Raw genomic sequence first — 27,327 nt, 5'->3', positions numbered from 1 at the left:
GAACCCGGTTCCCCTGCATCGGCAGGCGGACGCGCAACCACTGCGCCACCAGGGAAGCCCCAGATTTTTAATTGTTGTAACTGTCTTGTTTATACTCATGTAATTTTATGGGCCTGGTGTCCATAGAATTGGGGCACAAGACCCCCAACACTTGAGTTGACTTGGTTGAAACAGCTCTGGGGGTGTTAAGAAGCCCAACCAAGTCACCGGTTATCACGTAAAAAAGGGAGCAGTGTTCTGTCACTTGATTTGCCCCAGTTTGCAGCACTCAGCCCCCTTCCCTCGGTCCTCGTGAAAGGGAGTTGGTCACTTAGCAGTCCCTGCTGTGTCCAGCTAGTCCCCCAAGAGCAGGGAGAGGGCCAGCCTGGGAGCCCTCAACGCTGGGTCTGAGGGGCAAGCCTCCTCCATGGGAACAGCCCCGAGGGCTCACAGGCCCCAGCAGGCAGCGAGGACGCCCCAGCGTCAGGCCGGGGGCCCTTGGTGACATGCATCAGTGGAGGCTGAGGGCCCCTGAACACCTGGCCCAGGTGAGACAGTGGAGACAGGCAGTGAGGGAGAGAGCGGACTTGCAGGCCGGGTGAGGTCAGAGGCAGAAGAGAAAGGCCGCAGGGTGCGGTCAACAGATGAGCCCTGTGCCCAGGGGCCCTGGACGGCATGTTTCAGGAGACACAGGATGTGGGAGAGTCAGCTGTGTCAGGGGCGCGGCATCCCCCCCGGGCAGGGCCCCTGTCCCCACCCTCCACTCACAAGCCCCGGCCACAGGGGCCCACGCGCGCGTGGCCGGTAAGGCTGGTGAGGGGAGCTGGGGGAGGACAGCGACGCAGCTGCGGGATGGGGCCTGTGCCGGCCTCATGGAAGCCGGTTCACAGAACCATATTGCTTTCCAAGGCCTGTGAGGAGCCTCAGGTCTCTAATCCAACTTGCTGATTTTAGAGACGAGGCTGATGACTCAGCAGTGGAGTCAGGAGGAAAGAAGGAAGAGAAGCCGGCCTCCCGGCTCCCCCCCGAGGGTAGGGCCCCGCCTGCTTCTGCGCCCCTGGTCAGCGACAGAGATGGAGGGGCAGTGGGGGTCTCGGCCCTGCTCCTCACTCGGCCACTTCCCCTGCTAAAAGGAAGGTGTCCTCAGAGGCCGCAGGGGTGGGTGCTGGGGGCAAAGGTCAGGGCCCCCCGGGGGCCGGTCACCTGGGGGCTTCTTGGCATGCAGAACCACATCAAAACGAGTCAGGGGAAAGAGATGGGGCGAGAAAAAAGGGAGAGAAAAGCAGAGAGCGGGCTGAAGAAAAGATCCCGCTTAGTCTCAGAGAAGGGGCGGCAGTAGGGCTTCAGGACGCCCCCTGGCTGGTCCCCACGGGACCTGCGCCAGAACCTAGCGCCCTCGCGTCTCCCCACCGACTGGGTCGCCGAGGGGTCCGCGCATGCGCAGAGCTGGGGTGGGGGGCGTGCGGCACGCGGGGCCGCCGAGCGGGGCCTCGGCTCCTCCCGTCCTGCCCGGGCCCCGGGCGCCCCCCACCACCTCTGCGTTCACCACCGCCCGTCCAGAGAGAGACTGACCTCCGGCCACCGGGAGAGAAGGTTCCAGGGAGGGTCAGGAGGCGGCGGCTCGGCCCCTTCGTCCAGGAGACACTCACCATTCATCTGGGAGGGAGACGACGAGTAGTCCCGGTCCGCGGGCCGGCGGTCGGGCTTCAGGTTGCGGCCCTGCCTGCCCGAGCCCTCCAGCATGTTCACGATCTCGCCGCGGTCGATGTTCCGCAGAGCCGCGTACAGGTTCTCCACTGCGGGCAGAGGGGAGGAAGGAGGGCGCTGGGGGGGCCGCTACCCATCGCAGGGCGCGCGGGACGCCCGGCTCTGAAGTCTGGTGGGGTGGGGGGAAGACTGCGAGGAGGGGGGATTGCAGGCCCCCGCTTTTGTCAAAGTCAAAGCAAACTACCTCTTCGGAGAAGACGGCAGATCTGGGGACACTGCGGTTCCCGTCCAGCCCACGCAATAAAGCCAAAATCGCGGTAAAGCGAGAACACGAATGTTGTTGCTTTCCCAGTGTATATAAAAGTTATGTTTACACTACACTCTAGCCTATTAAGTGCGCAATAGCATTCTGTCTAGAAAGACAAGGCATCTACCTAACCTTTAAAATATTTTATGGCTAAAAAACGCTAACTGTCCTCTGGGCCTTCAGTGAGTCTTAACAGCCACACAAAGATCACTGATAACAGATCAGCGTAACAAATGCAATCATAATGAGAAATTTTGAAATATTGAGAGAATTACCCAAATGTGACAGACACGAAGTGAGCAAATGCTGTTGGAAATTGGCGCCAACAGACCTGCTGAATTTGATTGGGAAAAAAACACAGTATCTGCGAAGCGCCGTAAAGTGAGGTAGGCCTGTGTTTTGTTATCCTTTAACAGATCTTTTCCAGACCCTAACAGTGGCGAATTTCAAGCCATGGGAAGTGTTTTTTTGTAACCTAAGAGGAATACTACAAGACGATGAGAGTGAGAATGATTGGATTCTGTCTTCTGGAAATCCTTGGTCCTTGCCAGCTGATTTGCCATGCAAACGTAAACACTCAATTTCCTCTTAGTGCTTTGTGTTCGGGAATAGGGTGGAGGAGGGGCTGAAAGGAGTGAGACAGATCTTCCCTCCCGGTTGGAGAAAATCCTGGAAGAAGAACTCCATTAGAGGGGGGACTCCTCACTGGGCTCTGTCCCAAGGGGACAATCCTCCTTTGTTTGAGAAATTCAACCGGAAGGCACACACCCTACACAGATGCCGTCTTCTAGGGGTCCTGGTGCGCTTGTGAACTCATTCTGAGGATGGGAAGAGATCACGGCCAAGGTTCTCCGAAATTCCCTCCCGGCAGGCTCGCCCAGAAGACCAGGGATCCTGAGAGGTGCATGTGCGCGTGTATGTGTGTGTGAGACAGAGTGTGCAGAAGAGATTGGTTCCAAAGGCCAACACCACCCAGGGAATTCGGAGGGAGAACTACTTGGTGAGAAGAGGTCCTGGCACAGGCTTTGGGGAGAGAAGGCTCCCCAGCCCATCGGTACTGACTCTTTGCATCTTGGCCTTCACGGACGACCCAGAGGTTCAACAAGGCCACGCTCTGCTCCAGCAAGGAGTTGGGGTTCTCCACGCGGATCCTGTTGATGTCATCCACGCTGAACTGCAGCTCGCGGGCCAGCTCTGCACACAAAGAACCGAGACCGGGTGTGAGCCCAGCCGGAGCCCAGCGCCGGCCCCCGAGCCCACGCATGGAGTGGGGTGCCCGGCAGGGACCAGGAGATGAAGAGCAGTCTCCCTCTGGATTCGGTTTTCCTTCTTCCCAGGGAACACCTAGTGAAATGCTGACGCTTACACTGTTGTATTCCCAGGGAATGAGCCAGGAGGAGCCATGTGCCCAGGAGAGTAAATAGGTATTGCATGAATGAGACTGAGCCACTTATCCAAGGTCACAGGACAGGCTGGGGCCACAGTGGGAGAGGGACGGACCCACGGACTCCCTCACTCCCTTGGTGCTGTCCGTGCTGCACTGCGTGCCACTGTCTTTCCCTCGAGAAGCAGTTACAATGGAAATGCATTTCTGTGTTTACGTTTCTTCCCGGAAAGGCGTTATTCACATTTAAAATGAAAATACAATTTCCCATCTAAATGCGAGGCGATAACACAGAATGCCAGCTCTTCCCCTCCCGTGATTTTTATTGTTATTTCTCGCAGGTGCTTTCCATGAGAGAACAGCATCTGAGTCTCACTTCAAGGATGAGGAAGACGGGAGGGGAAAGTGATGGTGAGAAACAAATGCAATCATAATGAGAAATTTTGAAATATTGAGAGAATTACCCAAATGTGACAGACACGAAGTGAGCAAATGCTGTTGGAAATTGGCGCCAACAGACCTGCTGAATTTGATTGGGAAAAAAACACAGTATCTGCGAAGCGCCGTAAAGTGAGGTAGGCCTGTGTTTTGTTATCCTTTAACAGATCTTTTCCAGACCCTAACAGTGGCGAATTTCAAGCCATGGGAAGTGTTTTTTTGTAACCTAAGAGGAATACTACAAGACGATGAGAGTGAGAATGATTGGATTCTGTCTTCTGGAAATCCTTGGTCCTTGCCAGCTGATTTGCCATGCAAACGTAAACACTCAATTTCCTCTTAGTGCTTTGTGTTCGGGAATAGGGTGGAGGAGGGGCTGAAAGGAGTGAGACAGATCTTCCCTCCCGGTTGGAGAAAATCCTGGAAGAAGAACTCCATTAGAGGGGGGACTCCTCACTGGGCTCTGTCCCAAGGGGACAATCCTCCTTTGTTTGAGAAATTCAACCGGAAGGCACACACCCTACACAGATGCCGTCTTCTAGGGGTCCTGGTGCGCTTGTGAACTCATTCTGAGGATGGGAAGAGATCACGGCCAAGGTTCTCCGAAATTCCCTCCCGGCAGGCTCGCCCAGAAGACCAGGGATCCTGAGAGGTGCATGTGCGCGTGTATGTGTGTGTGAGACAGAGTGTGCAGAAGAGATTGGTTCCAAAGGCCAAACACCACCCAGGGAATTCGGAGGAGAACTACTTGGTGAGAAGAGGTCCTGGCACAGGCTTTGGGGAGAGAAGGCTCCCCAGCCCATCGGTACTGACTCTTTGCATCTTGGCCTTCACGGACGACCCAGAGGTTCAACAAGGCCACGCTCTGCTCCAGCAAGGAGTTGGGGTTCTCCACGCGGATCCTGTTGATGTCATCCACGCTGAACTGCAGCTCGCGGGCCAGCTCTGCACACAAAGAACCGAGACCGGGTGTGAGCCCAGCCGGAGCCCAGCGCCGGCCCCCGAGCCCACGCATGGAGTGGGGTGCCCGGCAGGGACCAGGAGATGAAGAGCAGTCTCCCTCTGGATTCGGTTTTCCTTCTTCCCAGGGAACACCTAGTGAAATGCTGACGCTTACACTGTTGTATTCCCAGGGAATGAGCCAGGAGGAGCCATGTGCCCAGGAGAGTAAATAGGTATTGCATGAATGAGACTGAGCCACTTATCCAAGGTCACAGGACAGGCTGGGGCCACAGTGGGAGAGGGACGGACCCACGGACTCCCTCACTCCCTTGGTGCTGTCCGTGCTGCACTGCGTGCCACTGTCTTTCCCTCGAGAAGCAGTTACAATGGAAATGCATTTCTGTGTTTACGTTTCTTCCCGGAAAGGCGTTATTCACATTTAAAATGAAAATACAATTTCCCATCTAAATGCGAGGCGATAACACAGAATGCCGGCTCTTCCCCTCCCGTGATTTTTATTGTTATTTCTCGCAGGTGCTTTCCATGAGAGAACAGCATCTGAGTCTCACTTCAAGGATGAGGAAGACGGGAGGGGAAAGTGATGGTGAGAATCAGCATATGCATGTACCCTCTCCACACACACACAGCACACACACACCACACATACACACACTCACACACACCACATACACACCACACGCATCACATACGCACACCCACACACAACACACAAGCCACACACACATACACACCACACATACCACATCTCTCACACACACCACATACAAACCACACACACACCACACACACAAACACACACAAAACCAAGAAGCAGCAGCAGATGTGCTTTTTTGGCTTAAAGAAGGAACAGTCTCTGAACTTCTGTTGTGAGCTCCGTCACGCTGCCTTCCAAGAAGTTACTGCTAAGGTTTCTGAGCTTGTCTGAAGCCCTCTCTGCAGGTGGCTGAGTGAAGGGGGTCTGTTCATACAAAATCTCACAGGAAAGGGGGTATTAAATCATAGGGCCTGCGACTGAGTAAAACGCAGTCTGAGCTGTCACGGCCTCAGTGGAGTCAGGTGTCCCCTCATGGTGGACGGGACTTGTGTATGACTTCAGCTACGGCCAGAGATGACAAATGAAAAACGTCCAGACTTGTCCTTTTCCCTCCCTCCCCTCAACAACGCCAGCCTGTAGGAACGGTGACGTGTACGGTGCGGGGAGCGGTGGGCAGGCAGTCGGGACACACAATTTTTGTTTGCTTGTGTGTTTGTTCTTGGTTTGCTGGCTTTCCAGGGCTCTGTCACTAACTCACTGCACAACTAAAGTCACCCCAGTTAGCTAGATCTCAGCCTCCCCATCTGTAACATGGGCAGCCTGGATCCATTCTAAGGTCTCCTGTAACGTCCGAAGTTGAGTTTCTAAAAAGGAGAACCAGAGAGAAGTGGGGGAGGGAGGGAGCCCCCCTCTATTGGTACCCACGGTGACAATCCCAGATCAGGTGCACACCGGTGGTGGGAAGAGGTTTAGAAACGCCTTCATCAGCTGCCCTTTAGCGGAGAGGAGGTGTAGAGGTAGGTGTAGACAGGCGAAGTGCTCTTCTGCCCCAATTCCCCCACTCACCGGCCCAGCTGAGGCCCAGGTGCTCTGATATAATAGCCATCTTCATGTCAGCCCGGTCTGCGCCGCTGAGGAAACCTGGGGGAAGCATCGCATTCCATTTAGTAGCCTTGGCGGGACACAGAACCGACAGCGTGGGCGAGGGACCTCAGAGGGTGCTCGAGGCACGCTCCGTGTGCACCCGATTGGTGGCTGAGCCTGAGAGGGTCAGGGGAGACCCCGGCCAAGGGCTGAGCCAATGGTGTCAGCTCGGCGCTCCCGTCGGGGAGAGGGGACGCCGCCTCCCTCACCGCCCCCGGGAAGGGAGTGAGCACAGAGAGGTTGGTACCCAATGTGGACTCGCTGAGAATGCTGTATCTCAGGGCCAGCGGCGTCAGGGTCCTCCTCCGGTCATCGGCTCCATTGCCCTGCCGGAGAGAGACCGGGAAAGGGTGCTGTGGTGCAGGCGGGGAGGACGCCCGGCCTGGCAGACGATGGGCAGCTGCCCTGCCTGGAGCCTCGACACACAGGGTAGAAGTGTGGGCAGAGGGGGGGCGAGAGGGGATCTCACGTACTTTATTATTATTATTATTATTAAGGATAGGCTCACACGGCCCTTATCACGTGCCAGGCCCTGCTTGATGGACACAACCCCCTATGAGGTAGGTACCATCATTCCTCCTATCTCACCGGGGAGGGGGAAACTGAGACCCAGAGGGCGGACTAACCCGCCCAAGGTAAGCGGGTGGAGCTGGAGTTTGAATTTTTAAAAAAGTGTTTTTTCTTTTTGGATTCCTTTCTGCTCAAAAGACCCGTTTTTGATGGCCAAGCCTTCGCACGCTGTGGCAAAGCACCGGGAATGCTTGTTCAAGGCTGTGGGAAACCCGCGTGTGAAAGAGAAGTCGGTTCTCCCTAGTCCTCAGACAGAAAGGAGAAAACGAGCCTCGGATGTCTGGACGTGACCTTGTTTGTCGAGTTTGGCATGAAAGGCTGATGATGAAAATGACAGGGCGACACCAACAAAAGAGACCTCCCTCCAGCGCAGCGGAGACTTAGCTGCCCCCAGGCACCAGTGACGCTTGGTGCGCGCGCACCTCTGCTGAGCTCAGAGCCCTGGGCGAGCGCAGGGCTGAGACACCAGGATTCCCTTCCCTGAGGGCCTGGGCAAGACACGCAAGTACAGGAAAAAGAGGCTCCAAAAGAGCCCTGACGTGGCTGGGATACCTTGAGCCACCGGCCACCCGGTTGTCGGGCCTCGCCTTCCAGCGTCCTGGAAGGGGCGTCCCGGGGAGCTCGGGGCCTCAGTGTGAACACGCGTGTCGCCCTCGCACCCTGACGTTTGTTCCCGAGCTTTGCGGGAAGGGCTGGGCCGCAGCCCGCGTCGGGGGAGAGCCCGGGGCCTTTCTCCACCTGTCGGGCTGAGAGTCCCGGCAGGGCGCTCACCTTGGTGCAGGGTGGCATGGTGATGTTTAGGTGGCAGAGGATGTGCTGCGTGTCCTCATACTTCATCGCCTTGCGCAGGAATGACAGGGACCCTGTTGGTTCTCGACTGCTGTCCCTCACCTAGACTCAGTCACACAAGAGGGAGAGTCAGGGGCCGCCCCGCTGGCCACCAGCCCAGCTGGCTCGGAGCTCTCCGCCTCCCGGACTTCTAGACCCGGGCGAGGGGTGGGCGAGAGGAGGCCTCACCTTGACAGGAATGGCCAACCGGTTCTCCCGGAAAGACTGGAAGAGGAAACTCCGCTGCTGGGCGGCCTTCCTGACGGGTACCAGGTTCCCGGAGAGCTCTGCGAAGAGGGGTATTCCCTCCAAAACCTGCAGGAAAGGGGAGGCAAATGCAGCTGGTCAGGAGCAATGCCCAGATGCCCGGTCCCGCCTGTCAGCTCCCGTCTCTGCTTCCCCACGACCCCCCAGGGGCCGTGCTCTGGGAGGCCCCACTGAGTGTTTCGGAAAGGTTATGGTGGATGCTTCCTTACTTCCAAGGATTTTATAATAACCAGGAATCTTCATATATCCCTGCGTGGTTGATCAGCATTGCTATCAGGGTACTCTAGAACTCCACTAGGAAACCATAATATGGCTTCCAAAAAACATTTATCCCTTTTAACACCACCCAACAATGTTTACCTTATATGAGTGCCAGAAGAACCATGTTGTGTTTTAATCTCACCCATAATATAATGATCCCTACTGTGTATATAATGCTCTCAACTGAGAAGTTATTGTGAACCCATTTGACAGTTGAGGAAACTGAGGCCCAAGGAGACTGGTTAGTGCCCAAAACAGCATTAGAGGCAGGTCTCAGCCCTGTGCTTCTTCTTCTGGGCCCTCAGAGCCCCCAGAAGGCTCAGCACAGCCCCTGAGGCCAGATCTTCAGAAAGGTCCTGCTTTGTCACACATCTTAACCTGAGTGAGGACCCTGGGACGGGCAGCAGGTTCAAACCTAGGCCCCGTTCTTTACTGCTCCCCCAACGGCCCAGCCTCTCCCCTGCTTCCTCATCTGGGTGCTGCCAAACCCCTGGCATGGCAGGGACAGTGGGCTCTGCGGTCGGACTCCTGGGACAAATCCTTTCTCGGCCATTTACTCAGCTGTGTGACCCTGGGCAAGTTGCTTAACCTCCCTCAGTCTCGTTTTCCTCATCTGTAAACGGGGGATAACAAAAGGACACACAGTTATGAGAATCAGGGGCGATGACGCCACTCAAGCCCTTTTTGCTTTGGGGCCACACGGTGCGGCACGCGGGATCTTAGCTCCCCGACCAGGGGTTGAACCCGTGCCCCCTGCAGTGGAAGTGCGGAGTCTTAACCAGGGGACGGCCAGGGAAGTCCCACTCAAGCACTTTTTAAAGTGCCTGGGGGGTTTCCCTGGTGGCGCAGTGGTTGAGAGTCCGCCTGCCGATGCGGGGGACACGGGTTCGCGCCCTGGTCCGGGAGGATCCCACGTGCCGCGGCGCGGCTGGGCCCGTGAGCCATGGCCGCTGAGCCTGCGCGTCCGGAGCCTGTGCTCCGCAGTGGGAGAGGCCACAACAGTGAGAGGCCCGCGTAAAGAGAAAAAAAAAAAAAAAAAAAAGTGCCTGGGGTGTAAGAACTTTAATAAATGTCAGCCCCTAGCACCACAAATCACTGGGCTGACAGCCTCCTGTCTCCTTGACCCACATGGTGTCCCTCGGCTCTGGGGAACTTCCCGCTGATGCTTCTTAAAGGGACACGGCCCAGGAGCCCCTCTGCACAGGCTGCTCTCCTGACAGCCCTGGGACCCAAAGGCGCTGGCTGCTCGTGAGGCGGGAGCCCAGGGGGGCCAGGCCCCTACCTCTGTGTCCCTGCTCCGGGCCACGAGGCGGGAGCCCAGGGGGGCCCAGACCCTACCTCTATGTCCCTGCTCCGGGCCACGAGGCGGAAGCCCAGGGGGGCCAGGGCCTACCTCTATGTCTCTGCTCCGGGCCACCTCCACGAAGTTCTCATGCTGTTCCAGCGTCTTGTCCACCTTGTCATCCGTCGTCATGCAGTAGCAGCGCAGTCGCCCCTCTCGGGGGTCGTTCATCTTGGCGAAAATGACAAACTTGGCCATGTAGGGCACCGCGGTGAGCTCCTTGTATAGCAGGGTGGCGAAGTTCACAGCTTCAGCCGTCCGAGGACAGTCCGACAGCCAGAACCTGAAAAGGGGGCAGCCGTGAGCCTGTCCCTAAATGCCTGAGGAGGAGTGTCTCCCCCATCCAATGGCCTGTAAGCTTAGCGGTGGCCTCTCTGACAGCCCCGGTGGTGGGGTGGGCAGGTGACGGCCTAAGCATGGCCACCCATGGGGACAGCGCTGCCCCCTCATGCAGGGCCCGGGGACCCATGGGGCCGGGCAGGCGGGGTGTCACCTGGCAGAGACGTTGGTGGTGAAGGTGGCGCACTCGTTGGCGTACACGAGCTTGGTGGTCCCCGTGATGTCTTCCCACTGGGCCTGGTCTGTCCCTCCTGTGACAGCAGTAGAAAGGGCTTGGGGGACCGCCTCCAGAGGCCAACGCGGGACGTGCACACCTGGCTGTGGCCCCGAGAGCACACCTTCCCCTCCTCCCCTCCCCTCGGAGCAGCCCTCCTCTGGGGTCAGAGGGCTCTTCGGGGACAAGGCAGCTCTACTCGGACACAGCTCCTCACCCCTCCGAGGAGCCCATCACTCCCTAGCTCTGTGTCCTCCCGTCTCCCCAGGTGTGGGTGGAAGGAGCTGCTGCCCAGAAGGCGGGGCAGGGCGGGGGCAGCGCTCACCAATGACGCTGCAGAGCAGCCGCAGGCTGGTGGTGTCTCCCTCCCCGCTGTCCCGCGGGTTATCCGTCCAGGAGGGAGGCAGTGGGATCCGAAGCCCGATGGGGCGGTGGAACTTGCGGCGCCTCGGCTCCACGGTGACAATGGGGCTGAACGTGGCCTGGTTGCCCAGGAGTTTGGTGACCAGCTCATCGGGTACAGGCTGGGCCTGCGAAGTGCCCAGGGGATACACTCAGCCCCGGAGCAGCACAGGGGTTCGTGGACGGAGGAAGAGAGCGGCTGTCCGGGCAGGTGCGAAGGCTCCCGGGGCGGCGGGGGCAGGGGGGGGGGTCCCGCTCCTGCTGCCGGCCAGCCCGGTTCTCCTCTCTGAGCCCCCGTCCCCGCTTCCTTGCTGCTCCCCACTCCCGGGGGCCTTCCTCGGCATCAGGCACCTCTCCAGGAAGCCAAGTGGCTTCCCCTCACGCTAAGCCTGTGCTTTAACACGTTATCTAGGGTTTTCTGCAACTTACCGGAGCGTCTGCCCTATCCCACCCACTCAACTTTCTTCTGAGCTTTAAGGTCAGGGCTCTAATGGGACTTTTCAGGCCTGGACCAACGGGTGGAGATGTCCTGGGGAGGAGGCTCATCTCTGAGCGCCCTGACGCCTTCCATCCCTGAACCCGGTCCAGGTGATGGGGCCCCAGCAGGTAAGGAGGGGCTGTGTCACCTGCAGGGCCAGCTTCACTTTCTTGGTGACAGCATTTTCTGGGAAGGTGGCCTGCACCAGGGGGACGAGCTTGCTTTTCAGGGAGCCCCCCTCGGGGCCGATGGTGTCATAGTCCTGGTAGAGCCTTGACATGATCACGAAGTACAAGGGGAAGTCGGTGGTAACGATGCGGCAGATCCTCTTCTTCTCCAGCTCCTCCAGGCTCCCCAGCTCTGCAGGCAAAGGCCCGTGCCCGCCCGTCACCACGGTGGCTTCCCAGGGCCCCTGATCCCCCCTCTGGTACCCTCTCCCCAGGCTCCGGCTGGGGCAGGAGGCTGGGCCGCCTGGAAGGAGAAAGGTCCTGGCCCAGGGGGTCCTGCACAGGAGACCAGGCTGCAGGGGTCCGGGAGCCGGAGCTGGGCCGTGTCTAGCCTCTCAGGGGGTCCCACACTCCGGGAGGCCCCGACAGCCCACCCCAAAGTGTGACCCCAAACCCGGGCCTCCAGGAGGAGGGCCGTGCCCCGGAGCCCTGGGACTCGCGCACCTTCGTCCATCCCGTTGAGGGTCTGATCCAGGTAGCTTTCTCCGTAGCGGTTCTTGTGTTCCTTCCACACGGAGCCGTTTTCACTCCGCAGCACCACGAGCTCGCGGTCCCCACGGCCTTGGGAGGCGAAGTGGGGGACCTCCACGATGACAGGGCTGGGGGGACAGGGGACAGTGGAGAGGGGCCCGGACGCAGGTGTGCGTCCACGCGGGCGGCAGCCGCGGGCCCAGTAGGGAAGCGCAGCTGGGTCCTGCCTGGAAAGAGTCCGTCCCATCTGCAGCCTGGTCCTCATAGACGGACAGACCTGCCTCAGGTTCCAGAGACCCCCCCCCCCACCAGGACCCTCTCGCTACCCACCAGGCCCCAACCTCAGTTCACAGGGGGCTCTCCTGCCATGGCCACATGGCCGAGGCTCAGCAGAATAAAGCTGCCCTTGGACCTGACCCCAAGAGCCCGCCTGACGTCCGAGCCAGGGGACCCAACCCCTCTGAGCCTCAGCTTCCTCCTCCGTCAATGTGTGAAAGGACATTTCCTTGGGAGGACGGCTCTGAGGGCTACATTTGAGGGGAAGTCAACGTGAAAGCGTTTTACAGCTGCTTTACAATCGGTGGGTGAAAGCTTGGAAGCGGGGACAGGCCGTGGACGGAGACGGGAGGGGTTCCAACATAGAGCCCGTGGCACCTGAGGGGTGCAGAGCTCCAAGGAGAAGCCCTTTTGCTGCAGGAAAGGTGAGGAGCGAGCCTCTGAAACCATCAGTCTTGCCCTTGGGGGCCGTGCTGCAGGGCCGCCTTCTAGGAAGGTCGTTTCAGAGCTTAAATAATCAAACCCTGGGGGCCCCGCAAGGGCCCGTCCTCATCCCCCCTCTAGTGTCACACAGGAGCTGAGGGCGTTAAGCTCCCCCTGGGGAACGGACTCCTACGTGTACCTAGAACAGGCCGTGGAAGGAACACAGGGACCCCTGGTTCTGACGGGTCAGGACACAGAGAGCGCGGGCGCGGGCTGCAGGCTCGCCTCCCCTCTGCCCGGGCTGGGCTGGGGCTGGGCGGTCGCGGCGCGGCAGGGACAGGTCGGGGGCGTGGGAGTGACCTCTCACCTCAGGAACTGGACTCCCGTGGGGCCCAGGGCGATGACCCTGCTGGCCAGGCCCTCCTCCTCGGCCAGCGGGGGCGGCGTGGGCAGCTTCTGGGGCTTCACCAGGCGGCAGGTGATGCGAGTGGGCGCCGCGCACGTCCGGGGCGGGACCACCACCCTCAGGCCGTTGTGCCTACTGCCCCGCATGGAGCCCCCGCGGGCGTCCACCATGAAGCTCACCAGGAACCTAGGGCACAGCGGGTCCGTGTTGGCTTCTCCTGGGTGGGCGAGCAGGGCCAGAGCTGCCAGCCCCTCCCAGGCCACTCACCCTGTGTGCACAGGGCTGGCCACCGGGCTGATGTTGTCTGAGGTCTCTGTGGCCGGGCTGCTAGGGACCAGCGAGTCTTCATCATACTCCTTAGATGCCTGCCGAGGGGAGAAAGGCCAGCTGTCCTATCACCCCCGGCCACGGCCGCTGGTCTCGGCCAAGGTCGGGGAGGCTCAGCCGTGAACCAAGGGGCCCGGCGTAGGAGGGTTGGGACGGAGCTCACCCGGAGTCTAAAAGGAAGCACGGCTTCCTCGTACCGACACGGACGGCCTCTCCTTGGCTCGGGACCCTGGGCCAGAGCTTTGGACGACGGGGCCAGTCCTCCCTCCCGTCCGGCCTCGGCCTCAGCTCCTGCACCACGTGCGCCCCTGACCTGCCCGCGCCCTCCCGCTCCTCCCCTGACGCGAACCCTCCGCTCTACACAGCTCGGTTTCACACTAGAGCTGGCGTGGCTTCCCCACACCATCGCCTGGGAGCTGTTCGGCTCTGGACAAGCCACGTGTCCTGGGGCGTCGAGGGGCGCGAGGGAAACAGACCCTCGTCCCGGGGGGGCTTCCCTATTCCTCATCCACAAATGGGACAGCCCCTTCCTCGCAGTGATGTCGTGACCTGGGGACCACAGGGCTGCCTCGGCCCAGGCCTCGTATGTAGCGAGGACTCACGAAGCCAGCAGGTCCCCTCCAGGTTTCTTCTCAACTCTGCCCTCGCTCTGGCTTCCCCGTCGGTCCAGACGCCCACGTCCCTCTCCTTCGCTGGACGCCCCTGTTCATCTTTCGCCTCTCGCCTCCTGTGTGAAGCCTTCCCCTGGACTCTCATCTGGAAGGGCTCTCGCCACACAGCTGGGCCCTGCGGTAGTCACCCTCCCTGCGTTCTGAGCCCCTCCCCAGCTGGACCATCTCCTCCCACATCCTCCCACCCCACACGGGGCACAGCGGGACGCCAGGAGACCCCTGCTGCCTCGGGTTCAGGACGCAGGCAAGGACTCAGAGGGCACGGTGGGCCAGGGAACAGCAAGACCCGGGCCCGCTCGGATCCTTCTCATTGACGTCTTCGGCGGCCCCCGGGGAACGTGCCACAGCAGCCCCAGGGCCATGTTTGACCGGGTCTCCCTAATGCCAGCCGGGGCGTGACACCAACGTCACAGCACTGTGATGTGCCCGAGGGTGGACCGGCGGGTTGGACGGCGTCACAGCCGCCTCCTCCTGGCGCCACTCTCGGGTCGAGGGGACATGCGTGCCTTCGGTGTCAGGGGAGGAGACCAGCCTCAGCTGGAAAACGGACAAGGCCGGCTCGGTTTTCGGGCCTCAGGGTGGCCAGTCCCAACCTTCAAATACCACACTGCTTTCTTTTTACCCTAGAAAACCCCTTTGCCCAGGTGAAAAAGTGCCAAATGGCCTAAAATTAAACCAGGAGGAATTACATTGTTTTAAACCAGCCCACCGATCTTGGAGACAAATTCAGGTGGCATCCAGGGAAGCCACAAAATAGGGTATTGTAATGAGTAACAGCCCACGCTGGGAACAGCTCTCCTTGACACCCTCTTTCCATCTCTATTGGTATTTTAAGCTCCCGGTAATCCCCTGAGGAAGGTGAGGCAGTTAACTGTCCCCTTTTTTTAACAGACGTGAAAGAAAAAAAGTTCAGAGTTCCAGAGTCGCCCGCAGCTTCGTAGAAGCGCAGATGCAGCCTCAGCCTCCCTCTCTGGCGCCGGGACCCTCGGCCCCAACAGGTGCCTAAGGCGTGTGCTCAGGGGCTGTGGCCCCGAGAACATGGGCTTTGGAGCCAAAACTTCTGGAGTCAGTTCTCAGCCCCGCTGAGACCAGCGTGAGGGTGTCCCACACGCCCTTGGGCTCTCGGAGACCCAGGTCACCAACAGCTAGGATAAGAGCACTGACAGCACAAGTGCTACCAAGAACACGTGGAATCTGGCATCTGCAGGGCTTGGTAAACGCCGCCAGCTTCCAGCTGGGTTCCTATCGTCCCGCAGGTCATCTCAAAACAGTCACTGTCCGGGGGACCTGCTCACTGCCAAGGGCGAGTAAGAGAAAGGATGCTTCTTACCTGTTCTGGCTCTTCAGATCTGATCACCACTGTCTCAGGCGTGACGCAGGGAATCCGAGGGATGGCTGGGGACTCCACCCTGTGTGCCGAGAAGGGTGGGCCATCACGGGATGATCCTGATAAGCAGCCCCCATCTTCCACGGAAGGCCTTAGCGAAACGCTTCTGTACCCCCAGGATCACCCATCCGATCCGACCGCTCGCCACCACCTGAACCCCACTGGCACATGTGGTACACCCTGGCCTTCACACACTGACCAGCCTCCTCCCTCCGCCTCCATGCCCGTCCCCAGAGCCCGACTGTCCTGGCTGAGCGAAGGACCTGCATCCTCCAGGAAGTCTTCCTGCATGCACCACCCCCGTTCTGCAGCCTTCGACCCCTTGGTGAGGGAAGCCTGCTCTGGCCATTACATCTTATTCTGCATCACAATCTGTCCACTGGGTGTGTGTTTTGATTCTACCAATACATCTGTAGGTTCTCCATGGTCAGGGTCCGGGTCTCATGTTTCTTTCTAAACGAAGTTCAGTAAATACTAATCATAGTTCTCCTTCTCCTTGGTCCATTGCCCTATTTTGTATAAGCCCTGGGACCAAGCTGGCACACGTCTGTCTTTTCAGAAAATACCGAGGGCTCAGTGTTATCTAGAAAGTTGTCACTTTTAGATTCACTCACAAAGTCCCCGGGTGGGGCGATGCACCCACATCGCAATAGCTCACAGCATCTCAGGGAGGAATGAGAAACACAGGCAGACACAAACCCTCCGCGGGTCTCCCCTAATGGACAGGCCGACGGAGGGACGTGGCCGGCCTCTGAGGCCAGCTTGGCAGAAGTTCCTTTCTTTTGTTTACTATTTAAATTCTTTTAATTGAATGAAAGATTTTAAAAATGCTGTAGTGCTTTACAATTTTCAAAAATTTCACACACATGATTTCATATAATCCCATAATGACCATCCCGCCCCCCACTTTTTTGGCAATGGTTTCTAATGGCAATCTCCCTTGGTGGATTTTTTCTGGTGAGAAGCTGAGTGTGTGAGAGGGGGAGGGGCATGGATAGGAGACTGAGCGAGGAGAGGAGGCACAGTCGGGGGCAGGGACCCCGGAGAGGGTGGCCTGCAGTAGGAGAGACCTCTGCCCCCGCCTGGCACCCCTGGTGCAGGGCTAGCTTATCCTAAGGTGCTGGGCCGGCGCTCTGTCCAGGCCCGGCCTTCCTGGAACCTTCCCGCTCTGGAAGCCTCCCACTCTGAGTCCCCGGGGCGGACCGTGACCTGCCCCGGCGTGAGCATTTCTTACACTTGGTCCAGCTTTGGCACAAAATCCAGCAGCTCTTTCTCTTCATCTGTATCCCTGAAATCCTGCTTTTCAGCCTTGAAGCCAACAAGTTCTTCTCCTGAAACCACACAAGTTCAAGTGAGTGACAGGACGGAGAGTCCCTCTTTCTTTTTTTTTTTTAACATCTTTCTTGGGGTCTAATTGCTTTACAATGGTGTGTTAGTTTCTGCTTTACAACAAAGCGAATCAGTCATACATATACACATGTTCCCATATCTCTTCCCTCTTGCATCTCCTCTCAACGCTCGCCCCGCCCCCGAGGAGTGGGGGAAGGTCTCAGATGCTCCAGGAGGACCATAGCAATGTCTTCGACCAGCCCTTACCCTGTTCCTCCAGCCCTGGTACCTGGAGCGGGGCAACCAGCCCCTAATATCTCAGTCTGCACCAGGCTTTGGAGAAGAAAACAGTTCCATCAAAAAAAAGAAGCATTTTTTTTGCCTGACAAGTTCCACTTCAAAACAGCCCTTGTGGCGTGTGCAGTGACACCAAAGAAAGAGGTGCTTCTGTTCTTTTCCACACCACACGCGACAGAAGGATAAACGACCGTGAAACCAAACCCATCCGTTTTGAGAGGCTCTAGGAACTTTAATAACCATGGCGCTGCACCCTCATCATTTCCTAAGCGCATCACCAGGAGGTTCAAAGTCTGTCTGCAAACCAGACTGCCTCTTTGTTTCTCTCGCCTCCTTGAACTGGAGTTGGAGGCCTGGACCTTGCAGGGTCCTTTACTGCCCCTCAGCAGTGTGTGTCCTGGCGTTGTGATCTGGAGCCGACAGGATGGAATCACAGCAGCTCATGCAGTTATGATCACAGACACAGTGGCATGGGCACAGACACAGACATGGACAGGCTGGAGCTGCCCGCCAGGGCACGGATCTTACAGATGGAAATTTCCTGTTTTAGTCAAGCTCTGATTGTTATGAAAACCAAGGATGGATTAGTGAGATCTTGGATTGCTTAGAGTGAAATGCGCTTGTGAGAATGGACCACAGGGAACAGAAAGTGTTTCATACCCATTATAGTTATATGAGCAGTTCCTGGAAAGCAAAGAAGAGCCAAGTTTAAGGATGGATAGGATTGAAGTCAGTTAAATTAAGAGGCATATCATCAAAGGGGATACAGGAGAGCTTTCATCACCTAGTTGACAAAACTACATGACCCCTGGGTTACGGATATGCAAGGGGCCAGAGAGAAATCTGATCCAGCCCCACCCTTTTTTAAAATCACGATCTTTCTCTTCCAAGTTAAGTGGGAAGACAGGCTTGCCTGGGGCAGGAAAAATGCCACAAGTACCCATGGCCACAGAAGTTGAAACTATAGTCATTTCATAATGACTGACTGTCGACCCAGCGCGTGGTCAGAAGAGCAGCTTATGAAAAGCAATTCTTCCAGATTTTAAATGAAACAGCTTTGTTCAAAGCACAAGGAACGCACCAAGTGGAATTTTATGACAGTTCCTGAAAGCTCTGAGAGTTGACTGAGTTGAATTACAGTCCTTGTATGATACAGGCAGGCACACATGTATTTGTGAAACTTTGTGGGATTTTATATTTTAATCGCTGCGATGTAGATTTCCTTCTCCTAAAATCACATTAAAGGGGTCTTTTGGATAACGGACAGCATCTTTAGAGCGTGGTTCTGTCCAGCTCCGACTCACTCGGGACGGCAGAGGTGGGCATGCCGTGAGGTGCCCCGGGGCGGCAGCAGGGAGCCCCCCCGGGAGTGTTCAGAGCCCCGAGCACCCCTTTCAGCCTGACTTGACCCGGACGCGGTGTTGACCCCAGCCTGTACCTTCATCTTCAGAGACGTCCAGGATCTCATCCACCGTCTCGGGGAAGCTCATCCGGTGCTTGTCGCTGACCAACTAAAACAAGAAAAAGCAAAGACTTCAACCCAAACACCGCAGTGGGCCCTTTCACCCATTCAGCAGTTACCTGGTCATGAGTGTGGAGACAGGAAGGAGATGGCAAAGGATGTTTGTCCCAAATGAAGAAAATGACAGCTAAGAGGGTCTCTGGGGTCTGGCAGGGACCGCAGAGGGATGAACGGAACCCCAGCTTCCCGGCGCCTGGTCTCTGCCCCCAGTCCCATCCAGGGCTGCCCGCTCCGGTCTGGGGGCGGCCCCTACTCCTCCGGCCGCTAGGTGGCAGTAAAGACCCGCCTGATGAAGGAGGAGCCCCGCCCCCCGCGCCCCGCCCCCAATTCTTTTGGCTCCAAGCTTCCCGCGGGAATCCTAGGACCCCCTAGGCTCCCTTTCCCGGGGTACCCCAAGGGGCGCCCCGCGGCCAGGCTGTGTGTGTCCGGGGTAGGGGTGCAGGAGAGGAGCAGACGTACCGCGACACTGGTTTCATCGGTGACAACCTTGAGCACGTCTGTTACAGAAATGTAGCCCAAGCGCTTAGCTATGGCCAGAGGTGTGGTTCCATTCTGGGGAGAACAGCAGGGGAGGGCGAGATCAGACCGAGCTCACGCCCCAATCGTTCATACCCAGAGCAAGACCCCTGCACACGCGTGGGCCCAGATGTGTGTCGCCGACGCCCGCAGCGACGCTGCAGGGCGAGAGGAGGCCGCGGTATGTGCATCTGCAGCCCTGGGTGCGCGAGCCTTGAACGGGAGCAGGGGAGAGCTTACCACCAAAGTCAAGAGTGGCCAAGAGGAGAGCCAGCGGGAAGGTCAGGGTCAGAGGGGCACCAGATGCAGGTGTAGGAATAGGAGGGCACAGGGCAGTACTGCCCACGGCTCGCAAGGCCGCTTCGCTTCTTTGGGTGTCAGTTACCGAGCATTCAATTAGTTAAAGTAATCCACCTACTTCAGTGAACTCTTTTCAGGCCAATCAGAAATCACAAGTCACCAGAAACAGGGGAGGGGTCTATTTCTACTCTGATTTTAAAAGGCAGAGCTAAGTGACACTAAACGGATACTGAGGCTTTCTTTTCTGCTAAGTTCTCTGGTCCCAGGGTGTGCCCCGCTCCGATTCAGCCCCATCCAGAGTTACGGTTTCAGCAACCACACCTACAATCAAAGGCCTGCACGCTTGCTGAGCTGGAAGCGGCCGCGGAGATAACCTAGTAAAGCTGACAATCGCGTTATCTAGGGCAGGAGGTTCACCCTGAACAGTGACCACGGACATGGCTGAAGACCCCGAGGCCCCCAACCATCACAAACCACTCAAGACATTTGGCTTTGTTCACTCCCACAGATTTCAGAAAGGGTTTTGACAATAGTTTTTTTTTAAATTAAAAGGGGGGAGGGGAAACGGTGCTACCAGGATAACCTTCTGTCTTCCAGAAGGAGGAACTAATCCCAACAGCCCAGGTGCCCTGGGGAGCCCGTCCAGGCCCCAGACGCACAGGAGGATGACCCGAGCTTCCCTGGTGAAGGGATATCGCATGGGGCCGCCCGTGAGAGCAGGTCTCTGAAATCAGGAACCGGGTGGGTACTTACCGAGCTGACCTCGTTTGGGGAAGCACCATTCTTGAGAAGCAGTGTCACGATGTCTGTATGGCCTTGTTGAGCTGCCTGGTGCAGGGGACTGTATCCGAGCTGTAAAGCAGGCAGACGTTTGGCAGGATGAGCTAGCTACGAGAGAAAGCACTGCCCACCTGCCACAGAGCATGTGCGTCTTCTGCGTGCAACATAGAAAGGCATCTTCCCCGTTTCCTCCTCCAGCGTCAAAGCTGAAAGTTGTGGTGGAGCCCCAAGTGTGCCCGGAGTGGCCCTGGCTGCATCTGAATTTGGCACTGCTCTCAGGCACCCCAGTACCTTAGTCTTGGCATTGACGTCTGCCTGGTGCTGTAGCAAGAACTTCACCAGCTTGATATTCCCATAATGGCTGGCCACGTGGAGTGGGGTGTAACCCATCTGGAAAGCAAGAGAGGAGAGAGGGTGACCAGCAAGGCTTCGGGGGACACCACGAGCCGTTCTGAGCTGGACGGGAATGAAAGTCTCCCGACAACGGTGACCGCAAGAGAGGATGGACGAGGAGGCCCTTTGTGAGTGGGATACCACGGGCCTGGGAGGGACAGGGCTCGGTGTCAGTCACGTGCAGTGTGAGATGACTAGGAGAGACCCAAGCGGAGAGGTCGAGTAGGTGACTGGAAACCCGACACTGAGCCCCGGGGAAGAGGGCAAGGCAAGGAGGCGCCTGAGGGGAGTTGAAAATCTTGGAGGTGAGAGAGGTCCCCCAGGATAAGTGTGGAGAGAAAAAGTGGGGCCCACGGACTGAGGCAGTACTTACAGGGAGCTCAGAAAAGAGGACGGGGAGGGAGCAGCAAAGAGGAGGGAGGAAAGCCAGGAGGGACCCGTGTTACAGAAGCCGAAAGGGGTCATCCCCAGAAGGAGGGAACCGCCAGCAGACCCTGGGAGGGCAGCAGACTCAGATGTGGACAGATTGCAGCGCAGAGATCACTGCCGACCCAGACAAGACCTGCCTTGCACACTTATTTCCACTAGAAAGGTGAAATCCCACTGAAAAGCTCCCCAAAATGCTGTCTAGGTTACAGAGTTGTACCATAATGGAATTTATAGGAACCGGCCATGGCTTGAAATCAGTGGCTTTGGGCATTTATTCATTTGAGTTTTGTCTGCAGAGGAGGTACTTGTCAAGAAAGCCGTTCTGCTGAATATTTTAATGCTCCCCCGCTCCAAACGCCAACAAGCCAAGGCTCTCTGGGCTCCTAAGTGTCCCTGGGGAGCCCGGTCCCAGAGACGATCCGGACCCTGCAGGCTGGACCTGGCGTGATGGGGTGGCTTTGGGACCCCCAGGTTCTAAGCCACAACATAGGATCTCTCAGGGCAGGACCCCAAAAGACTAAACCAGGCCCACAAAAGAAGCCTCAAAGATCCAGAACATTCTTGGGTTTAAAGCAGGTTCCTTTTGAAGCTATAGGCAGTTGGGGATAAAATACGTCTCTGGATTTTTCTCAGGGAGGCTTCAATGTCACACTGCTGACCGACGTGCCTGAGGTACGCCGGAGAGGGCTGGAGCTACAGGGGTGTCACTCTGTCCCTTCCTTTTAATACAGTTGCGAAAAGGAACAAACTGCCACTTCTTCCAGGAAGCCTCTTCCTTCCACCAAATGGAAACACCCTCTCCTCCCTCTGTGCTCCGTGTGGTTCACGAGAACCCCCCTTGCACTGCATATCACACCGGCTGTCCCTTCCTGCCTCTTATGTCATCTGCAGATGCCTTGAGGAGGATTGCACTGTGTGCTGGGCACTGGGTCATCCTCCACTGCCGCCCCCCCTACCCCCAGAGCTCCCTGCACACACAGAGGCTCAAAGAATGCTGACCTGCTTTTAGCCAAATGCTGGAGTAGAAGGGGTGGAATTTTCCAGTGCATCCTGGGAAGCCTGACATTTTGACACCTTGCTCGTGTAAGCCGGGGCTTGGGATCATGATTAAACGTTCCTTTCACTACAGAGGATCAAAGGTCTAGCCAACTTTTTAGACTCCCCACTGGAAAGTGAGCCCATTGGCCTGGGGTCCTCAGACTCCACTGCCGCCCCTAGGAAGTGGCAGACAGGAATGGGCCACTGCGTCCTCGGGGTATCAAATATCCTCAGATGGACCAGTGAGGGAGGCCGGAGTGGGTAGGCCTGTGGGTGCAGGGAAGAGGGGAGTCCCCGTGGACACAGCACCGGCTGCTGGCCTTACCCGGGTGGTGGCATCCACCGTGACACCATGTTTGATCAGCACGTCTGCCACTGGAACGTGACCTTCTTGTGCGACCAGATGAAGGGGAGTGAGTCCACTCTGGAAAGGAAAAGCGGTTCATCAGCTCGGAGCCAGGAAAGAATTCCAGGCCACACTGAAAGAGCACTGAGGTCTGGGAGTCGAACTTGGCTTTGCATGCTCCAACCGGCACCCCCCATCCTTATCTAAAATATGCGGTGGTTAGACTGAATCAGAGGTCAGCAACAGTTTCTGTTAAGGGCCAGATGGTCAATATTTTAGGCTTGTGTCTCTCTTGCAACTACCCAGCTCCGCCAGTTATAGTGAGAAAGCAGCTATGCCAACACGTAAATGAATGGGCATGACTGGGTTCCAATAAAAGTTTATTTGTACAAACAAGTGGTGGGCCGGATTTGGACCCCAGGCCGTAGTTTGCTGATCTCTGAACTAGATGAACTTTATGATCCTTTCCAGTGGTAACATTTCCTATTTCCATGACTCGAGATGAGCTTCAAAGCCTTGGTTTGCTTATCGAGAAAATCAGGATTATAACTGACAAATCTCAAGGGCAAAGGAAGGCTCACTTGAGAAAACAGACGAAAATGCGTTGTAAACCACGACGTGACATTGAAATGCAGCCTGTGATCAGCACATCCCAGCCAGTAAACAGGGTAGAGGATCCTGCTGGGACCGAAAACCTCAGATTCTTGGAGTTTTCATCACAGCTTTCTCATGAGGACGGTGATGCTCCAGCGATCTTGACTGACATGTGCGCATTCACGCAAAAATGCCAGGAAAGGCTTCCCTCCCCCGGAGCCCGCTCAATACGCCTTACTAACCGTGGGGCAAACAGGGCTGCAGCTCCTCTGTCATCGGAGCAGTGGAAAGGGCCTGCCACCTCTCCAGAGACTCCTCTCGCCCTCCCCTGCCGTCTGCACTTCCCCCCAGGCCGATGGGAGGCCCAGTCGTGCTCCTCTCCAGCTGAAGCCTGCGCAGGCAGGAGCGGCTGCCCACATAAGAACAGGTCCTGGGTCGGTCACAAGCGTCCGGGTGCCTTGCCTGATCCTTGGGATAACACAGTAACCTGACTGGTGAGTGTGGATGTGGATGAGTGGGGATGTCTCAGGGCAGGGCATCACCGTCCTCCTCCTGGCTCGCTGAAATGGCACCAGCAAGAAACCAAGAGTCCTGTCCAACATAACGGTCCTGCCCTAACAGTTCCCTCCTGGGGGTCACCTGTCCAAAGCTGTCTAGATAGAGCCAATGGATCCACACGCTTTTAAGAAATCTTAAGTTACCCTCAAAATGCTTGCCTTTCTGAAACTGTATTATGTTCATTTATCGTCTAAAGAGGTGACTCTTCATATCGTATGATTCCATTTGTACGAAATGTCCAGAACAGGCAAATTCACAGTGACAGAGAGTAGATTAGTTGCCAGGGGATGGGGGTTTGAGGGAAATGGGATGTGGCTGCTAAATGGGTCTGCGGCTTCCTTTGGGGGTGATGGAAAGGTTCTACAGTTAGACAGTGGTGGTGTTCGTCCAATTCTGCAAATATACCAAAAAAACCACCGAATAGTACGGTTCAAAAGAGAGAATTTTATGGTACGTGAATTATATTTCAATTCAATTGTTTAACAAAAGAAGTGACTCTTAGTCTTTCTTGGGTCTCGCGTTCTTTTGAGAAGCTGATGAAAACCACGAGGATGTCACCCGGGAGACGGCTCCCGTACCCAGCCTCCCACGTGCCCGGTACACCATATAGGAGGTTTCCCGCTCACACATCTACAGTCCCTGGACTGAGACTCCATTTAAGGGACAGGATGGCACTGAAAACAGTATCTTCCTCATAGAAAAAGAATATTTAGTCCCAGCTTACTTAGTACATTCCTGAATGTAGACACTGGCCTATGTTTGGGAAACACAGGATTTCAATGGATTTCAATAGTGACCTTTTTGTAGATTCTTGAGTCAGCTGCTTTAGAAAGGACCAGCCAAAGCTTTGGCATCAGGTAGGCTTGGGGTCCTGCAATCTTGGAATAAGCAACCTTTCTGAACCTGTTTATTCATTTACAAAACTGAGATAAAACCTACACAGGGGGACTTCCCTGGTGGTCCAGTAGTTAGGAATCCGCCTTCCAGTGCAGGGGACGCGGGTTTGATCCCTGGTCGGGGAACTAAGATCCCACATACCACGGGGCAACTAAAGCCCACGAGCCGCAACTACTGAACTAGAGAGGAGCCCACGCGCTGCAACAAAGAACACGTACACACGCGCGCGCGCGTGCACATAACCTGACTCAGAACCCGGGCACGCGGCAGGTGCTCGATCCTGAGAGGCAGTGTGTCGTCAGCTGACCCCCCAATATGATCCAGTCTATAGGGATATCTGCAGACGCATGTTTACCTTGTTGCCCAGGTTGCCGTTGGCCTGTTTGGAGAGCAGGAGAGCCACCATGTCCGCGTGGCCCTCCTGGGCCGCCAGGTGGAGGGGGGTCACGCCTTGCACGGACTCTGCGTTCGCCGAGCCCCCGTACTGCAGCAGGTTGCGGGCCACTTCCATCTGGTTCTGCTTGGCAGCGATGTGCAGAGGGGTGTAGCCATTCTGAAATAGAAGGGGCCACCGGAGGCTGGTTACAGGAGTGCTGAATTGACAAGCTTAGCGCATGCCTTATGTTTTAGATCCTCTGAGGAGGGGCCAGGAGGCCTGGTTCAGGGCTGGTGTCACCCAGGAGGGCCACTTCAGTAAACAAACCAACCAACCGCATCCATTTGGTTTGGAAAGGCTCCCAGAGCCAGCAAATGCCCTACCCGTTCTCTCCATCTATCTTCTGTGCACAAGGTGCTCTGTCCCCAGCAGATGCTAGGATTCAACCAGGCAGCAGGCCTATAGAACACCCAGCAAGCTAGGCACACAAGTAAATGGAAGGCTTCCATGCCCTCTTTCCTGCAGTAAGAAACATGCCCCCCAAAGACAGTTCATAGAGGAAAAGGAACAGAGCCCTTCTCTCCTTGTGACGTTGGGCCAAGAGCTCCCCCTGGGCCTGGTGGCTTCAGGCAGGTGGCGTAAAGAGTACATGTCCCCAGCAAGGGACCTGGGGGTGTGGAGTCAGTCCTTGGTCCACTTTAACCGGCCATGTGACTAGGGGCAAGATCATCAACTAGACTTCCTTTTGTATTTTTTAAGCCATTGAAAGTGGATAGTAACATCTACCTTGTTCTTAAAGTTGTTGAATGGATCAGATATGATAATATATGTGAAGGTGCTTTCCAAAATTGAGATATAAAATTAATAAACCTTTGTATGGTTTTGCAGTGCCCTGGTTCACAAATCTGTTAAGTCCGTTATGAGATGAGGAAATTGGTCCCACAGTAAATCAGCTACGTCACTGTGCCCTCTCTATTCAGCTGGCTTTCCTTTCCCCTTTGTCTTGGGAGGAATACTTTCTCAATGAAGGAAGCAGTATGGGAGCAAACTCCATACCCCGCTGCAGGCAGCCTACTTTGATCATCACTGTGGGAAACCACTTCCACCTACATTATCCTTTTTGAGCTTCACTGAAACCCACGTACAGCAAGTAAGACAGGCATTTTTATTACTACCCTGCTTTGTGGATAAAGAAGCCAGTTCTTGGAGAGGCTAAATGCCTTTTCTAGTGTCACATAGTAAGTGAAACAACAGAGAACCCAAGTCTGGTCTTGTGACTCCAGATTCCAGGTTCTTTCAACTGGAGCAAGATTCCACTCGGAATCTCCGTAAAATGCAGATTCTGACTCAGACGGTATAGGGAGGCCCTGGACTCTGCATTTCCAACAAGCATCTGGGTAAGGCTGATGCTGTCGGCCACAAATCATTCAGGGCTAAGGGGGATGCCAGGCCTGAGGACCCCTGAGCAGGACCCAGGAGTTTCCAAGCATATGCCCACCCAGTCCCAGAGCAGATGGCATAAGGCATATGGTCTCCTGCCACGGCCAGCCTCCTTCTGGCCCTCCCACAGAGCTGAATGTCCTTTGCCAGCCACTGCCTTATTGTGGAAACCAACATTTCTGATTCTGCCAGGATCCACTGATCAGGGAAAAGAAACAGAAAAAAAGGGGCTGACCAATACAGTAAAATCCCAGTTTAAAGCACTGGGGGACAGGGTGAGATCCGTCTGTCTGCAAAGTAGATTTTGGGGAAAGGAAAGTTGTCATTTATCCAAAGAATTAAATTGAATAATAAAAATCATTCTCTCTGAGTAATTATGTAAGATGATTCATCTTACTGTTCCTCCTTTTAAATTTGATTATGTTATGAGAAAACATTAAATTCTTTGTAGGTTGTATTCCCCTGACAAGATTGGCATTTTGACTGTAATAAAATTAATTAAACAAAATGAGTTCTGTACTGTATCAAAAGGGAGCAAAGAAAAGAGGTGTGGTTCAGTGGTTCAGGCCTGAGATTTGGAGTCATATTCCCAAATGGAGATCCTTCTCTCTGAGCATCAGAGAATCTTCTGACTCCAGAGCCCAGGCCTTTTAGCTGGAACCGTGCTTCTCAAACTTGAATGTGTATGAAATCACTCGGGATCTTGGTAAAGTGCAGATTCTGACTGGGGGGCCCCAGATTCTGCATTCGTAACAAGCTCCCAAGTCAGGATGAAATAGGGTGAGGCCGCTGCTCACCTAGGGTGCCTGACTGCAGCTTGCCTTCCATTCCCTGCATGGAAGCAAGGATTATTAGGACCTCTTTTACTGAACAAAGGACAGGAACTTGTGTACTTATTCACGTTAGTATTATCAGGAGTCCAGGCCACTTGGGCAATGGAGGATGTCTGCACTGAAGAACGGCATCCCGTCCAGGTCAGGCTGCCAGGTGACCCCCAGTTAAAACCAAGATACAAGGGCTTCCCTGGTGGCGCAGTGGTTGAGAGTCCGCCTGCCGATGCGGGGGACGCGGGTTCGTGCCCCGGTCCGGGAGGGTCCCGCATGCCACGGAGCGGCTGGGCCCGTGAGCCGTTGCCGCTGAGCCTGCGCGTCCGGGGCCTGTGCTCCG

General features: G+C 56.2%; 1 protein-coding gene across 4 annotated transcripts in view; it reads right to left on the bottom strand.

Annotated features, from left to right (window-relative positions):
* ANK1 (ankyrin 1) overlaps positions 1-27,327 on the bottom strand; it is a 100,205-nt gene that overhangs the window by 28,211 nt on the left and 44,667 nt on the right. For 3 of the 4 annotated variants that reach the window (XM_028482127.2, XM_055080974.1, XM_055080975.1), the window contains exons 17-37: positions 24,700-24,897; positions 22,275-22,373; positions 20,381-20,479; positions 20,063-20,161; positions 18,953-19,045; positions 18,410-18,482; positions 17,632-17,655; positions 16,580-16,676; positions 15,289-15,367; positions 13,228-13,325; positions 12,922-13,146; positions 11,829-11,983; positions 11,306-11,517; positions 10,603-10,807; positions 10,218-10,314; positions 9,776-10,007; positions 8,044-8,169; positions 7,798-7,917; positions 6,704-6,782; positions 6,379-6,453; positions 3,860-4,760 (exon numbers count right to left, since the gene is read on the bottom strand). In XM_028482127.2, the coding sequence (XP_028337928.2) occupies positions 4,402-4,760; positions 6,379-6,453; positions 6,704-6,782; positions 7,798-7,917; positions 8,044-8,169; positions 9,776-10,007; positions 10,218-10,314; positions 10,603-10,807; positions 11,306-11,517; positions 11,829-11,983; positions 12,922-13,146; positions 13,228-13,325; positions 15,289-15,367; positions 16,580-16,676; positions 17,632-17,655; positions 18,410-18,482; positions 18,953-19,045; positions 20,063-20,161; positions 20,381-20,479; positions 22,275-22,373; positions 24,700-24,897 (2,844 nt within the window). In that variant the 3' untranslated portion in view covers positions 3,860-4,401. Of the gene's footprint in view, positions 1-1,628; positions 1,776-3,859; positions 4,761-6,378; positions 6,454-6,703; positions 6,783-7,797; positions 7,918-8,043; positions 8,170-9,775; positions 10,008-10,217; positions 10,315-10,602; positions 10,808-11,305; positions 11,518-11,828; positions 11,984-12,921; positions 13,147-13,227; positions 13,326-15,288; positions 15,368-16,579; positions 16,677-17,631; positions 17,656-18,409; positions 18,483-18,952; positions 19,046-20,062; positions 20,162-20,380; positions 20,480-22,274; positions 22,374-24,699; positions 24,898-27,327 lie in introns of those variants that run through there. The other variant, XM_055080976.1, reaches the window with a different exon arrangement.

Source organism: Physeter macrocephalus, chromosome 20 (genome assembly GCF_002837175.3).
Source record: "Physeter macrocephalus isolate SW-GA chromosome 20, ASM283717v5, whole genome shotgun sequence".
Taxonomy (NCBI): Eukaryota; Metazoa; Chordata; class Mammalia; order Artiodactyla; family Physeteridae; genus Physeter; species Physeter macrocephalus.
This window is presented reverse-complemented; position numbering and strand designations above follow the sequence as displayed.